Genomic DNA, 16,864 nt, shown 5'->3' with positions numbered 1-16,864 from the left:
GGGGGTTGCTGGGTGGCCAGCCTAGCCCGATTTGTGAATTCCAGACCAGTGAAAAGCTATGACTCATAACCAAAATGGCTGGCATCCTGGGGAACGACAATCAAGGTTGATCTCACTCTCCAGACACACACACACACCTGCATACACACACAAAAGAGTCACACACACACATATATTGTCTTGATTTTAACTATAACAACACTCTTCTATAAATGAAGTTCTTACATTATACTTTACTTTTCCTTATTTACATTAGGACTGGGCAGATTTATAACTATGTTTTTATTAAATAACTGTCACTTTCATTCTTTCCCAAGAAGAACTTTCTCTTCTGTAAATCGTTACCACTCTTGCCTTTGCTTTCTAAAACTAACATACGCTACAATTTTTCTTCCTAGTTAAGTGTGCCTTCTGTAATTTGTTCTTTGGCTCTGTTTTAAGTCACCCTCTAGCAATTTTATTTCCCTTCCCCATCCTGAGTCTGAGTATTGTAAAGTTTACAGTATTGAGATTTCTGTCTCTCCTGGCTCTTCTTTTCAGAAGCTTGTTTTCATGGAAATCACTTTGTGGTGTAGGAAGTTCTTCTGTTCATGTGTTGCTTTCATTGGTTAAATGAATAAAGAAACTGCTTTGGGCCTGATAGGGCAGAACTTAAGTAGGTGGAGAAGACAGAACTGAATGCTGGGAAGAAGGGCAGAGTGAGAGACACTATGGATCTTCTGCCTGAGACAGACACTGGTTAGAATCTTGCTGGTAAGCCACAGTTATGTGGCGATACACAGATTAATAAAAATGGGTTAAATTAAGATGTAAGAAATACCCAATAAGAAGTTAGAGCTAATGGGCCAGGCAGTGTTTAAATTAATACTGTTTCTGTGTGGTTATTTCGGGTGTCAGTTAGCCAGACAGCCAGGACAAACAAAGGGCCTGCTCTCCTTGTAACAACCCTGTAATTCATTGGAAATGACACGGAGAGCCTCGATTCTCCTTTTTATTCCAGCCATCCGATAAGCGTTTATTTAGCACCTACTTTACATCAAGAAGGCTCTAAATACCTGGAGTGTGTCAGGAAACCAGAGACTGCAGGATTTTATTTCCCAGGCTGTGGTATGGCATACAGTAACAACACCAAGTAGTAAGTTATGTAAGAGGATGCTGTGGAATACAAGTGGAAAAGGCAGGGGGAGCTGGGAAGTGTGGGAAGGTTGTGATTTTTTTTTAATATTTATTTATTATGCATACAATATTCTGTCTGTGTGTATGTCTGCAGGTCAGAAGAGGGCACCAGACCTCATTACAGATGGTTGTGAGCCACCATGTGGTTGCCGGGAATTGAACTCAGGACCTTTGGAAGAGCAGGCAATGCTCTTAACCACTGAGCCATCTCTCCAGCCCTCGGTTGTGATTTTTTTGAGTGATGAGAGTTAAGTGTTGGTGGGAAAGTGACCTTTGAAAGAGGATGAGGTGATTAGCAATGTTTGTGGCACTGTAGGTGCAAAAGCCCCAACAGGGAGACAATATAGCAGGTTCAATTAACAGTTCCAGGAGGGTAAAACAGAGTGACCAAAATGGGGGGTGGGGGAGTGGGTGGTTGTAGGAAGTGAGAGCAGAGTTCAGGGGAGCTCAAACACTTCTGTCTTTATTCTCTTGGCGTGAGGAACCTCTGAAGATTTCATGGAAAACTCACCTGTAGACGTGAACGTGAAGCAACTAGACGGATCTTCCAGGTCCCCCGCATGCAGTGTGACTGGCTCTCTGGAAACAAGAACAGTGTGCAGATTTATTCTGCCAATCTAACTGGACTGACAAACACCTAGGTGAGTATCAAGGCGCAGGGCTGAGGTGGGACGGCTGCGATGTTTCTACAGATGGTAAGACCATGCAGGCTCTGAATGGATGCGGGGGGGGGGGGGGTGACGAGGCAGAGCCTGGTCACAAGAAGGAAGCCACTGGAAGCTTGTCTTTGGAATCCCTTCCAGCATTCTCCCCATCTCGACTCCCCCTCTGCATGAGATAGACAACTATTCTCTACCACTTGTGCCTCCTGCCATGGAGTTCTGGCCCAGCACAGCCTGAACCACGATAGGCAAAATAAAACTTTCCTCCTTATGCTGTTTCTTTCAGATAGAGAAGCTAATGTAAATGCCAATGCAAACATGTCCTTTCTTCGGCACAGCACTAAGATACAGAGACCAAGACAAGCCAATCCAGGTAAGTGTGACAGCCTGAAATATTAAGATGCCTAATCATAACTGTCAGTTTTAGGGTTCTGAAATACTGCAATGGGAAACATAAAGTTATATTATAGTTTTGTATTCAGTATTCAAGAATGATCTTTGTCCCTTTTTGAGACAGGGTCTCTAGCCTCTACATCCACAGCTCCCTGTGAGCTGAGGATGACCTTGAACTTCTGAACTTCCTACCTATACCCCTGAGTGCTGAGATTAGAGATGTATACCACCATGGCAGATTTATGAGGGGCTTTGAGCATGCTAGGCAAGTACTCTATCAACAGCTGAGCTATATCCCCTGTCCATTCACTAAAGTGCTGTAGGACAAATTATATTAATAGAATCTTGGTAAGAAAATTAATTTTCCTATAACAATAATTATAAATACAAGTCATTTTCTCGTATGTTCTGTAAGTTGCAATTTTAATTACTTATTTAAAAGTGAAGAAACCAGATGAGTGTGGATGCTCTTACCTGTAAGCCCTGCACTTGAGGCTGAGGCAGGGAAAGCTGAGTTTCAGGCCAGCCAGGGCTACATGACAAACAAATAACAAGAAAGGAAACAGAAGGAACCAGAGAGTAACAAGAACTCAGCATTAATAACACAAGTATACAAAATCCCATCAGTGGGTGGAAACAGTCTCAGTCTTCACAATGACTGTCACTAACACAGGGATGCCATTAGCTTTGTTTTATTCATAGAAGTAAGTATGCAGGACACAAATTAAAGAGATAAGTTATGTAAGTGCAACATTGGAGGTAACTATCAATTTCATAGTAATTTTGAGTTACCAGAGAACAACAGTAAGGGGTAGATTGTAAGACTGTAGCTACAGCAAAGGAAAATGGTATGAAGGCTGGCCAGATGGCTCAGCAGGGGAAGACACTTGCTGCCAGCCTTGATGACCTGAGTTCAATCTCTGGGCATATAATGCAGGAAGAAAACTGGCTCCCACAGGTTGTTCTCTGATACACACACACACACACACACACACACACACTAAATGTAAAACTTTTTAAAGAAAAAATGACTTGTTCCACACTCTAGTCTCAGTCTCTGAAAGACATAGAGTGGAGTTCCCTGGAGGTTGTACTGACAGCTGATTATCACAGTATAGTTTATGGAAATGCAGATGTGAGAATCCAGATGTCTTTGACTCTGCTGGTCATTCAGTTATAAAGCAGTATCTTCTCAGTGACTTTTTCATAATAAAATAAGTATTGACAATTTCATTATTAAGAAACAGATTTTTCTAGTCAAAGAGAAACTCTACAGTGGAGCTTTGGTTACCTCAAGGAAGTAACTATGTCCCGTGTCTGTGACTGGCATCTTTCCAGGTAGTTCTGTAGGTCCCCAGAGGCAGTACATAGTAGTGGCCACAAACACACACTTTGAAGTCATTATGGCTTGTTGGGGACTGAGGACTCCCAAACCCTGAATTTCCTGTAAACAACTTATTTTCCTACCCTTGTAACTGCTCTGAGCAAAACAGCTTGTTTTCCTGTGTTTGCAGCTGCTCAGAGCATGAGACAGGGGAGTGGTTTCTGGTGGCTGCAACTGAAAATCCTGAGAGCTAGGGTGTGGGCATTGGTCAGGGAGGGCACTATATAAGCTGCCCTGGAACACAACAAAGGGGTGTTCTTGATTCAAGTTGGCATTCTTGGGTAATTCAAGGATGACCCATGTCTCTGTCTGTGTGTGTGTGTGTGTGTGCGTGTGTGTGTCAATTTCCAGGCACTTGCTCGGCTCGCGAACTGCCCCGTAGTGCAGGCAATAAGCTACACAGCAGCAAGGGTGCTACACGTGGAGGCCCCCGAAGAGCTTGCCTTACAATGGCTCAAGTTCAAGTGTGGCCTTCAGCGTTTACAAGCTTAATGACCTTGGCAAATTGCTTAAACAATTTTATTCTTCATTTCTAGCCTAATTATAGGAAAATAATAGCCTCCACATAGATTAGTCAGACAAAATGAGATCATTCTAACACAACTAGGAAACAGAAGGGATGAAATTATAATTAATTATTATTCATAGGTATACAGTGGTACTATATAGCCAAGAAAGGAAATAACACATCTTTTCTGTTTAAAAGAAAGACATATTTAGAAAGATTTAATTTGTACTGTGATCAAGAAGCAGAGACAAAAAATATTTACAACATTGTCTTGATTCATTCACTAAAATGTATTTACTGAATAGTTTCTTGATAGACATTGTGTTCAAGTGCTAAGAACACAGAAATGAGTAAGCCTGTTCTTAATGTCTCAGGGTCACTATTGCTGTGATGAAATGCCATGACCAAAAGGACTTGGGGAGGAAAGGGTGTAACTGCAGACAGAGAGGCCAGCTCCTAGATCTGCTCCAGGGTAGTAAAAAGAAGACTTCAGAGTAGTGATGGTTTAGGAAAAAGTTCTTAACTATCTAAAATGGTGTTTAGGTAAAAACAGGTTCACATGATCTGAAGGTAACTTTCCTAATTAGCTCTACATCTTTCTCTTTGCTCTCTACACTGCTGCTGCTGCTCTCTTGCCCAGGCAAACTCTGGACAATTAAGTTACATTCTCAGGGCCCAGCCTATCTCATAACCAGTGATAAGTCATGTAGTTTCTCTTAGGCTAGGAATGTCACATTGACCAGCCAGTGAGCAACACTTGGTCATGCACATGCCTCTTTCTCAGACGGAACCAAACCTTGAGTGGTAGGAAGTACGTGCAGAAAGTCTCAGCTGCTAGACAAGTAGTTGTGTCTTTAACATTATTTGCTAGGCTTTTTTGCAAGCAAAAAAAACTGGCAAGAAGTTGTTTCATGCCTAACCTTGTATCAGCAAAACACCTGGGAAAATGACCTTGTGTCTATGTCTCTGGAGACAACAAGCTACTGGTCTCCAGGGGCAGCCAGCCTGCTTTGAATCTGTTCTAGAGTCTAAAATTAGCTGTCTGTGTGAAAGGCTGTCTTTGTGAGAACCTATGCCAGTCTGAGAATGCAAAATATCCTAGTATTGTTTCTATTCATCAAAATTAAAAGATTAAGCAGAAATCATCTTCCTGACCATCCACAGCTATATGTGTGCCCAACAAGGATAAAACATACCATCAAGAGGCTGTGTAAAGAACCCCACAGTTGTTCTTATTAGGGAGGCAAGTAATGGCACCTGAAAAAGTTATGGACAGGAACAACCAGTCATCTAGCCTCCAGTCAGTAACCCCATGGCTTTGCCAAGTGGGGCTGGAAGGTCGACCTCCTGAACACTAGTTGTCACCTGCTGTATACCCCCATGACCCTCTGCAGGGTTTATTTAGCTTATGCTTCTACATCACCACTCATCATCAAAGAAGTCAGGACAGGAACTCAAGCATGGCAGGAACCTGGAGCCAGGAGCTCATGCAGAGGATGGGTGCTGCTTACTGGCTTTCTTGTAATGGCTCACTCAGCCTGCCTTCATATAGAACCCACAGCTACCAGCCTCGGAATGGCACCATCCACAATGGGTTGAACCTCCCCCATCAATCACTAATTAAGAAAATGTCCCACAGTCTTGTCTATAGTTAGATTTTATGGAGGTATTTTTTCAACTGAGGCTCCCTCCTCTCTGATGGCTGTAGTTTGTGTCATGTTGACAGAAAACTAGCCAACACACTAAAATTAATTTAAGCAGCTGAGAATATAAAATCATTTTCCTACTCTTAAGATATAAAGATGGTTTAGATAGCTCTATTTTTATGGATCATGAAATCAGAAAAGATTAAAGAAAGGCTCTATAAACACACATTATAATTTTACACAGTTGGAGGGTCAGGACCCAAATCTGTCTGCTCAGTGTTATATATCCCAAGGCACAGGACAGATGCCCATGGTACATTACAGAGCTCATGTCTTCTCAGCCAGTGAACAGAGCAAAAAGGACATTTTGTATCTTAGCGGTAGGGAAATCCTTTCTCACCTGCTAAGAGTTTCACTAGACTTGCTCCCTTCAGTGGATTCCCTCAAGGAGTTGTTACTTCTGTTGATAGAAGAACAGGAAAGATAAAAAATACAATATGATAAAGCTGGGCATAGTGGTCCAGGCCTCTAACCCCAGAACTTAGAAGAGGCAGGCAGTTCTCTATGAATTCCAGGCCAGCCTGCTGTATGGAGAACAGTCAAGGATACATAGAGAGACTCCATCTTAGAAAAACAAAACAAAGATACATTATTTTCTTATTCATATAATAAAAATCTGTGAGGGAAGTTGCCTATTCTTTAGTGGAGGAAATTGAACTCAGGGCTGTGTGCAAGAACAAGCTATACCCTAAGTTCAATTTATTCTTAAACTGGTAGCTAGCTTTATGAAACACATTTTCATTTGAGCACTATTTTGGGGCAGTTACAGACTCAAAAGTTTGATGTTGAAACTTTGGCTTTTTTGGGTAGAAAAATGTAGAGTCAAAAGGAAGACAGCTGCGAGATGATCAGCAAGGAAAGGCCAAGCCCAATAACCTGAATTAGATCCCTGGAGCCCATATGGTGGAAGGAGAGAATGGACTCCTGTAAACTGTCCTGTGGCATGCACACATATGCATGTGCATGCACACACACGCATGTGCATCAGTGCATACACATACAACCCACAAATAAATATATATAGGGAAAATATTTTAAAAGGGGGAAGTGAACCATTGGGAATTAAGAGTAATAAGTTAGGGACTAAAGACAGCTTACTGCTTGCCTGTCAGGTACAAAGCTTTGGGTTTGATCCCCAGTACCACGTAAACTGGGAACATGGCCCCTGCCTGTAATCCTAGCAATCAAGCAGTGGAGGCAGGAGAACCAGGACTTCAAGGTCACCCATTCCTGGCTGTACACAAGGTTCTGCTTCAAGATTAAAAAGGAGAAAGATGAATAAACTGGTTAGTCCTGGTAATACTAACAATAGCCTGGTTAGTACAGCCTGTATTAACAATAATCTGGCTAGTACATGCTGTACTAACAGTACAGTAGTACAGGCTATGTCTTTGGGTTATGGTGTGATGAAACACCATGACCAAAAACAACTTGAAGGAAAATGTTTGTTTTGCTTTCACATCACAGTTCATCACTGAATAAAGTCAGGGCAGGAACTCAAGGAAGAAACCTGGAGGCAGAAACTGAAGCAGAGGACATGGAGGAAGTCTGCTTACTGACTTGCTCCTCATAGTGTGCTCAGCCTGCTTTCTTAAACAACTCAGGACCACTGGTTTAGCGATGGTGCTACTCCCTGTGGTCTGAGCCCTCCCACATCAATTGTTCATCAAGACAGGCTTGCTCACAGGCCAGTTTTATGGTGGCACTTTCTCAGTGTGGTTTCCTTTTCTCGAACAACTCCAGCTTATATCAGGTTGACTTAACACTAGCCAGTGCAGGCTAGTGGTAAAAGCCAGAGAGTTTTCAATGCCAGGCTGAAAGTCCAGTGATGTAGGATTCTCCACTGTATGCTATGAATATGGTTAATAAAGAAGCTGCTTTGGACCATGGCAGGGCAGAATATAGGTAGGCAGAAAAACTAAACTGAATTCAGGGAGAACGAAGGTGGAGTCAGGCAAACACCATGTTGTTGCCGAAGGAGAAAGATGTCAGAACATTACCGGTAAGCCACAGCCTTTTGGTTATACATAGGTAATAGAAATTGGTTAATTTAAGATGTAAGAGCTACCTAGGAATACACCTGTGCTGTTGGCCAAACAGTGTTGTAATTAATATAGTTTTTTTTTTTTTTGGATTTTCGAGACAGGGTTTCTCCGTAGCTTTTGGTTCCTGTCCTGGAACTAGCTCTTGTAGACCAGGCTGGCCTTGAACTCACAGAGATCCGCCTGCCTCTGCCTCCCGAGTGCTGGGATTAAAGGCGTGCACCACCAAGGCCCAGCAATTAATATAGTCTTTGTGTGATTATTTGGGTCTGGGTAGCTGGGAAACAAAAGTGCAATCTCAGTCTATGAGGCACTGTTTATTGTAGCAGGCAGAGAGGAGGGAACAACAGCTCTGTGTCCTCTGATAATGGATTAATATTAGACTTTTTTCTTTTTTGTTAATATTCTTCTCAGTAATTTTCCTTTTTAGGGTTTTATAGGATGTTTTCCTCATGCTATGTTTGTATGATTTCATTTAGAATTCAGCCATTCAATTATTGATGAGTATAGAGTTATCTTTAGTAGGAGTCTTAGAATCATACATTGATGCTGTTGTAACTTCCTTCTGGACTACCTTTCAAAGTTAGAAAAACCACTGTAAATACGTGTAAATGTAGACAAAGTCCTTTGGTATGGCATACCACACAAATAGTTCACATGGCTAAACATCAGAGCTTTTGTCTGGATGCTGAATGTCTTCCTAAGTCCCATGAGTTAAAAGCTTTGTCCTCAGCATGGAACTACTAAAAGGCGATGGTGCCTTGTGGGCAGCTCTTAGGTCACTGTCGGTGGGACATCCAAGGGAACTGTGATCCCTGGCCCTTTTCTCTTTTGTTTCTCAGCAGTGAGGTGAGCCATCTGCCTCAATTGCCTTGCCATTTGCCATCTGACACCCTCAACAGTGTCCCACACCTATGGATGTGCCTGACTGTGGGCTGGAACCTTCGGGATGTGGTGGACATCAACATCTGCTCTTGATCTCAGGCACTTGGCTACAGTGACAGAAAGCGGAGGACCACAGTCAGCAAGGTTTAAAATAAGCAAAAGAGGAAAGAAAAGAAGGTTTTCAGTTGGTTTCTAGACCTTGAAGCCCTTTTGAGAGTTAAGCTATGCAACAGCTTTCCTTATATGAAGCCAATATGCACATCAAGTTCCAAGAAACCATGCAAACCGACTCCTAGATTACTAGGCCATAGAAAACACTCCTGGACCCTGAATCCAACTGAGTCCGATGTTCTCACCTGTGGCAGAGCTCTGATCGCAGGCTCGAGTCCGTGATGCAGTCTCTCACCCTGTCATCCCTGCAGACAGATAAACTCCGTTAACTACAGACACATGCACTTCTGCCGTCACTTATGCTTAACTCTTCTTCAAGTTACAACTCTATTTTAGACAACCAAGCAAATTTAACAGGAGCCAGCTAATTCTGGATTCAGCTCAGACAAAGCTATCTTCCAGGGACTTGTTTTGTTTTGTTTGTTTAGCAGGTTGGAGCTGTGTAGCCCTGGCTGGCCTGGAACTCATAACCTCTGTCACAAGCGCTGGGGTTTCAGGCATGTACCACAACAAGGACTTTCTTCTTTGCATTCTTCAGCGTCGGGCAGAAGTTAGACATTTGTAGGACTACAGAAAACTAACCCAAATTCTTACCAAATACATTTGTTTGATACAGTCCTGGTAGAGCTCCAGTCCATTGAGACTGCAGTGATGGGAACCGACTGGGGAGCCACGGTAACCCTGGAGACCACAGTGTAGAGTCACTGGTGCTCGGGGTCGAGCTCCTACTTCTTCTGGCTTTGTCTCTTAGTTTCAGAAGAGGTAGAAACCTATGCTGAATTTATTCCTGTGTCAAATGACCTAACACTACTGACCTGGCATAGACGGCCATGAGATACAGAAGTGCTCAGCCTGGCATAGCAGCGCATGCATTCTTGTAATCCACACTCTGGATGCTGAGGCAGGAGGATCAAGAATTCAAAGTCAGCCTGGGACACACAGTAAGACTCATTTAAAAAATATCTGGGTGTGGTGGTACATGCCTTTAATCTCAGCACTCAAGAAGCAGGGGCAGACAGGTAACTGTGAATTTGAGGCAGGTCTGGTTTACACAGGGAGTTCCAGGATAGCCAGGGCGACACAGTGACCCTGTCTCATTCCCCCCTACACACACAGAGAGAAAAGAAAGTGTTCTGCAAGTCAGAGGATTCTTTGCTGGAATAGCCAACAGAAAGAACATTTCTCAGCACTTTGTGGCTGAGGTAATGCACCGTCATGATGGGTAATCAATATATTACTAATGTTTTACTGTTATTATTAACATTTAGATAAATCCAGCTAATGTTGGCACTTGGGTTAAATATACATTCTCAGAATATCTTAAGGAACTAGAGATGAGTTATATAGAGATATTTCTTCAGAAAATTTTACTTTCAGATTGTTGTATGGAGCGGCGGGCTGCGTCCCGCCACCCGGCTAGCTTTACCCGAAATAATTACACAGAAACTGTATTCTTTTAAACACTGCCTGGCCCATTGTTCCAGCCTCTTATTGGCTAGCTCTTACATATTGATCTAACCCATTTTTAATATTCTGTGTAACACCACAAGCTGGCTTACCAGAAAAGATCTTAACCTGCGTCTGTCTGGAGTGAGAGAATCATGGCGACTCCCTGACTCGGCTTCTTTCTCCCAGCATTCTGTTCTGTTTACTCTGCCTACCTAATTTTCTGTCCTATTAAAGGGCTGAGGCAGTCTCTTTATTTAACCAATGAAATTAACACAAAACAGAAGACTCTCCCCCTATCACTTCCCCTTTTTCTGTTTAAACAAAAAAGAAAAGCTTTCACTTTAACATTGTAAGATTACATATAACAAAACAGTTATCAAGCAAGAATTACAGTTAAATTGCCCAGGTAGTCAGTTGTCTCTGTCATTTGTTGCATGTTTTGGATATTTCTCGTTTGTTAAGTAATATTAACTCCCTTCTCAGATCTTTGATGGAGTTAAAGATTATATAATTATAGTTACTCTCTACATCATTTAGACTCCTTGAGATAGAATGTTTAGCAAAACTTTTGTTATATGTTTCTTGCTCAATATTGTTTGTTCTATTTATTATTTGTTACTATTGTATATAGTTGTATTTGGTTTGGATCTATCTTATTTAGACAAAAAGGGGAGATGTAGGAGAGACCCAGCCAATCACCTTGCTAACAGGGGGCGGGGTTTCCCGAGGATATTTTTTACTTATAAAGATTGCGGGGCGTGCTCCCAGCCGCCCCTTCTGCTTTCCTGTTCTCCGCGGGAACCTATGGTTCTGTAAGTCTATTTCCCCATTAAAGCTGTATATATTATTACACTCTGTCTACATTCATTTACACCGCTACATCAGATATTTGCCATATAAACACATTCATATTACAAAAATAAGATTAGTACCAACATAGCACATTAAATGCTTTACTATAAGTTCATCTAAATGATAATACAAGAGCACTTGAGAAGCACAGGGGAGTCTCATAGACCTCTGTAGATATGGGCAGGAGGCTGGTGCTGTGGGAGCTCCTTCCACTCCTTCAGCCAATAGCCATTGAGATACCAGCCCACTGGGGCGTGGTCTCTTTCTCTTTAAAAAGCAGTGGAAGCCCTCCGCGCTCTCTCTCTTGCTCCAGTGACTAGACTCCTTTCCTGGCTGTCGTGTAGGATGGTGTTCTGGAAGTTTTTCCCCCTCAAATAAATAACCCTTTGAATCCAAACTGGTGTGGGATTGTTTTGCGCTTTTTATCTGGCACCCAATGTGGGGCTCGAATCCATGACCCTGATATTAAGAGTCTCATGCTCTACCGAGTTAGCCAGGCTAGATGGAACAAAGGGGCCCCGCGTCCTCCTATTACAGATTGACACGCTCCTGAGGCTCCTGAGAGGAGCTTGCCATTACAAGCACGCAGTCTCACACAGCCACCTACAATGCTCCAAGGGACGGTGTCAGTCCATCCTCTTCCGTCTTGCTCAGAGGCATGGCTGGCTCCTCGTTGATCACACTTCTCAGCTCTTGGAGCAGCTGCTTCAGGTCCCTGGTTGGGTCTTCCTTCAGTGTGTTGGTTTTCAGAGAGTGCTGATCAAAACAACGCACACACAAAGACTTAGCTTTTCATGTCTGCAATTATATTCTTATAAAATTAACTCAGCTGCTATACAGAAATTATGGAATAGCAGGATAAATGATGGTTTATTTTGCAGTGCACAAGTCCATTTCAACTACTAGTCATTTAGACAGCACCAAACTTTTATTTGAATAGTACTTGCAATGGTTCTGATGATCCTGTTGCCATTCTAAATACAGGACTTTTCAAAGTAAAAATATGATTATTGTAACTGACAGATGGGACAAGTCTTTCTCCTGTCTTCTCTTTTTTTTGTTAAGGGTTAGCACTGGTTTCTGATTATAAGGAATTTATGTCTTCAGAGAAAGCCTGAATTTAAATTGTCCATGTTTTTTCTTGTGTTTTGAAAGTATAAAGAGTTAAACTAAAAATTTTGCTAAGTTACTAACATTTTAACTAGAGGGACGAAAAGTATTTTGGGATTAATAAAATATTAAAAATAGTTTATTAGGAAATGACCTAAAGCCAACAGTTTTTGTCTTGGTAAAGTATTAAATATTCTGCTATGCTACACTTAGCATGTGATATGCTATGTATTTACCATGTGTGTTGCTTTGTTATATGAAAGCTGCTTGTGCTGGGACTAACTGAAGAACTGAATATAATGCAATTAAATAACTTACTTTAATAGTTTTGTTATCATTAATCCCAATGACAATTTTATTTTGTCTTTTCCAAGAAAACAGTGAAGAAATTTTTTTTCATATGAACTCCATTGGATTCTAAGGAAACTGTATAAATCTAAAATCTAGTTGTTGAAAATGCTAGTTATAAACATTATTTTCATAAGTGACTTTTTCCCAACTTAAATTACACCTTATGCCATTTGTTTTATGGATTACATGATTGGTTACTAACATGAGACAGGAAGCTGGCCGTCGACTGGGAGGAGGGTACATTGGAATGAGACCGGGTTCCAGAGGCCGGCTGGAGAAGGCGAGATTTCATGGAAGGATTAGAGGTGTAGCCAGGGCCCTGAAGTTCCTACAGAAAATGCAGAAGTAAGCAAAACAATGTTAACCCGCAGCTACAAAGAGGTGTGAAATCAATATTGCTTTTTAATTCCACAGGCAAAACCTATTATTAAAACTTAAAAATAGAGGCAACTTAAAATATACACACTTCAATATAAAAGCACTTTTTAAAGAAAACATGTTTTGTTATGTAAATTATTGTACAAAGATCGATCCTTTGGGTCTTTGGTCTTTGTGTCACTCGACACCTGTGTGCGTGCGTGCGTGCGTGCGTGCGTGCGTGTGTGTGTGTGTGTGTGTGTGTGTGTGTGTGGTTTCCCTTGGGGATTCCCAAGTCACTTCAGGAACATTGTTTCACTTGCTTATTGTCAACTAAAACTAAAGTGTGATGTTTCAATGTTGTTCTCATACAGACTTTATAAATGTAGCAGATGATGTGGACGGTATATTAAATGTAAAATATATAGGGACCTGGGAAGCTGGCTCTGATGGCAGATGGCTCGTTGTGCAAGCGTAAGGACTTCAACCCCCAGTACTCGGAATAAGTCAAGTGCAGTGACATGAGGCTGTATTCCCAGAGCTGGGTGGTGGAGAGAGGTGGCTCCTGGGGCTTTGCTGGCCCCAGCCCTAACCTAGTGAGTTCCAGGTTCAGCGAGAGACCCTGTTGAGAAGTGACTGAGGAAGAACCCTACTATTGACTGCTCATCTCCTCAGTGCTCACTTAAAAACATACAAGTGTGTATACACACACACACACACAAAATATGTACATAAAGAGAATATCAAAGCATATCAAGCATGGGCATTGTTTCTGCTTAAATTATATATGATGAAAAATACCCTTACTTTTACATCCAAAGTGTGCTGAAGTTTCAGACGCACAGACTCTTGCTCCTGGCGCTGTATGATATCTTGGCATTCTGCAAACTGCAAAGATGCCTACAATCAAGCAACCATAAGTGGTTTGTCCTCCATTCTTTATGAAATTTTATTTCATTAACCTGTAATGTAGTTTCCAGCTCTCTCGTCAGGAAAACCACCACCCACCCCTGGCACACTGCACTCTATTGATCCATCTATCTGCTGCGTGCAGCCATGTGGCCTGTCTTATCCAGTGCATCTTCAGCAAACACAAAATCATTAGTAGGAGGGAATGAACAAAGGATGGAATTTGCAAAAAGCTTTATCAAAGCATAAAATTCATATGCTGGGCTTAGAAGCACAGGCCTGTAATCCTAGGACACAAGAGGCAAAACCAGAAAGATCAGTAGTTCAGTGCTACCCTGGGCTAAGTTTGGGGCCATATTAAAAAATCCCAAACTGCAGCTGAGACCCAGAATGGCATACTTTAAGAAGCAAAGCACAGTCGGTCACAGATTATTTTATCTAACAAAGTTCTGGCTTCTTAGGAGTTAATGATCGGTTATGATGCAGTTGTAGGTTTCAGGTTTCTAAGTAACAGGAGACAGTTTGATCCCTGTGTAACAAATGATAAACTGTGTCGGGCCTTCTTTCAGCTGTTTTCTACCCACCCGCTCCAGCCCCAACAAAGTGGCACCATCATCTTAATGTGTAAGAGACTGGACTCCAATTGAAGTCCAGATGATTTTGATGGTAGGTTAGGTGCATATGGAGGCATGTTTACTTAGGTTACTAAGGACAGTGGAGACGTAGTTTATCTACTGCTCCTGCGACTTGTGTTAGCCTATCTTCTGGGGAAAAAGTATACTATTATGGCTCGAGTCTAAAATGTTCCTCACAGGGCACGGAAGCTTTAGGAGGTGGCCTAACAGACAGAAAGGTCTCTAGAGAGGGGGCCAGCCTTTCTTGACTTTGCTTCACACTTGGCTCCCTGGTGTTGGGGAATATTCTTTTCAGGTGTGTAACTTCTATGCTGCATTTGATTAACTGTGAAGCTGTGATTCTTTGCCTGTCTAAAACACCTGGTGGTCCTAATAAAGAGCTGAACAGCCAATATCAAGGCAGGAGCCAGGAAAAGCAGGGCTGGCAGGCAGAGAGAACAAACAGAAGGAGAACAAGGAGCAAATGAGAGAATATGGAGAGGAGGAGACCAGGGGCCAGCCACCCAGAAAGCCAAGGAGAACCCAGTAAAGAAAGGTATACAGAAATAGAGAAAGATAAAAGCCCAAGAGGCAAAAAGTAGGCGGGATAACTTAAGAAAAGCTGGCAAGAAACAAGCCAGCCTAAGGTCGGGCATTTATAACTAAGAATAAGCCTCCGTGAGTGGTTTATTTGGGAGCTGGATGGTGGGCTCCTCAAAAAGCTGAAGGAGTAAAACGTCACACACACAACACCCTGGTCTGCCATGAGAGACGGTACGGCCGCCATACTTCCCACTACCATGGGGATCAGAAACACAAAACCGTGAAAGCAAACAAGCCCACTGCTCTTCTGCTAGGTTCGTGACAGCCGTGTAGAGGTGCCAGCTACATATGCAATGGCTGAGGTTTAAATTCAGTCTCCTTCGTCAATGACAGCTTGCCTCTGTGCCGTAAGGTTGGGATATGATGCAAGTTGGTGGTGCAGAACTTCTGCTGAGAGCTATCCTGCCAGCTGCTATCCAGGTGCTAACCCCTCCGCTCAGTCAGTAACTACCTTGTCAAGAGCGACTTCCATGTTAGCAACCTTCTCTTTCAAGCGGCGTTCTTGAGACCGAAGCACTTCTAGCTCCCCGGCCATCTTGTTTTTCTCTGTTGCCACGGTACTCAATTCCTGGCTGAGCTTACTCTTCTCTTCTTTCAAAAAATGCTTCTCCTACAATTACAGAAGAGAAAGTCGCAGGGATAACTGCTGATAAGTGCTGAAGCTAAAACAGCCATCAAAGGAGTCTAAGTAAGACACGTTTTCATCTCTCCTAGTGTTACTGTTTAGGCTCCATAGGTCTCTGGTGACATATACAAAGTATGAAGCAACCACATATCACAAAAAAATAGTATTTTGGTGCAGTAGAATTGAATAACAGCATACTAAATTTTACTAAAATTTACTTTAAATAATAAGATATTTAAAGAAGGTGCACTTATTTGAAAGTCTCATGGGTTTCAATCTTGCTTCATGGTTGAATATTTATTTTACAAATATCTACTGTAGATTGTGTGACAGAAACAAACAAGACAGACAGCTCTCCCTGAAGTCACCTGTCAGTGTTATTGGTATCAATAAGCTTGTTAATATAATGTCTTTAATATTAATGACAATGAAATTCAAATTAGTTTTCTCCTCGAGAAAGCACTGGAGACAAATACAACAATAAGGAGTGCTGTCAGGGTGAAACACAGGCATCACGTCCTCTACTTTGTTCCTTTGTACATTATTCATAATGAAAATGTTGGCTATGAATACATCAGAAAGTATTGTCGTGGCAACACACTTTGTATTGCTTTTTTTTTTCCTTTTCCTGATTTGCTTGGGCAGAAACATCTGTAGAACAGAGGATGGGTTTGTTTTACAAGTCTCCTCTTGTTCTGTCTGAGAGAATTCTCATGAGCTGTGGGGACACTTGTTATATGTGGAGGCAGACATGGCCTCTGGGGACATATGTTTTATGTAGAGGCAGGCGTGGGCTGTGGGGACACTTGTTATACGTGGAGGCAGGCGTGACTGTGGGAACACTTGTTATACATGGAGGCGTGGGCTGTGAGGACATCGCTTTATGTGGAGGTAGGTGTGGGCCAATAGGAGGAAGTAACTTTACAAAGCCCTAATTACCATAAACTGAGAAAAGCACTACTTTAGAGTCCCAAGGGGAAATAATGAGGCAGAAGAGAAAAGAATATATTCAGGAAAAGAGAAGAAGAGGAAGAAAATGGGAAAGAAGAGAGGAAAGGGAAACAAGC

The 16,864-nt window shown here is 42.1% G+C and overlaps 1 protein-coding gene across 2 annotated transcripts in view; it reads right to left on the bottom strand.

Annotated features, from left to right (window-relative positions):
* The window catches only part of Ccdc158 (coiled-coil domain containing 158), a 57,265-nt gene that overhangs the window by 8,557 nt on the left and 31,844 nt on the right, over positions 1 to 16,864 (bottom strand). Inside the window, exons 14-20 of one of the 2 annotated variants that reach the window (XM_075944422.1) lie at positions 15,624 to 15,782; positions 13,854 to 13,946; positions 12,892 to 13,017; positions 11,836 to 11,984; positions 9,113 to 9,172; positions 6,170 to 6,229; positions 1,688 to 1,755 (exon numbers count right to left, since the gene is read on the bottom strand). In XM_075944422.1, coding sequence (XP_075800537.1) covers positions 1,688 to 1,755; positions 6,170 to 6,229; positions 9,113 to 9,172; positions 11,836 to 11,984; positions 12,892 to 13,017; positions 13,854 to 13,946; positions 15,624 to 15,782 — 715 coding nt within the window. The remainder of the gene's footprint in view (positions 1 to 1,687; positions 1,756 to 6,169; positions 6,230 to 9,112; positions 9,173 to 11,835; positions 11,985 to 12,891; positions 13,018 to 13,853; positions 13,947 to 15,623; positions 15,783 to 16,864) is intronic. The other variant, XM_075944421.1, reaches the window with a different exon arrangement.

This window comes from Microtus pennsylvanicus, chromosome 12, assembly GCF_037038515.1.
Source record: "Microtus pennsylvanicus isolate mMicPen1 chromosome 12, mMicPen1.hap1, whole genome shotgun sequence".
In the NCBI taxonomy this organism is placed as follows: Eukaryota; Metazoa; Chordata; class Mammalia; order Rodentia; family Cricetidae; genus Microtus; species Microtus pennsylvanicus.
Note: the sequence above shows the minus strand (reverse complement) of the source record. Positions and strands in the feature narration are given on the sequence as shown.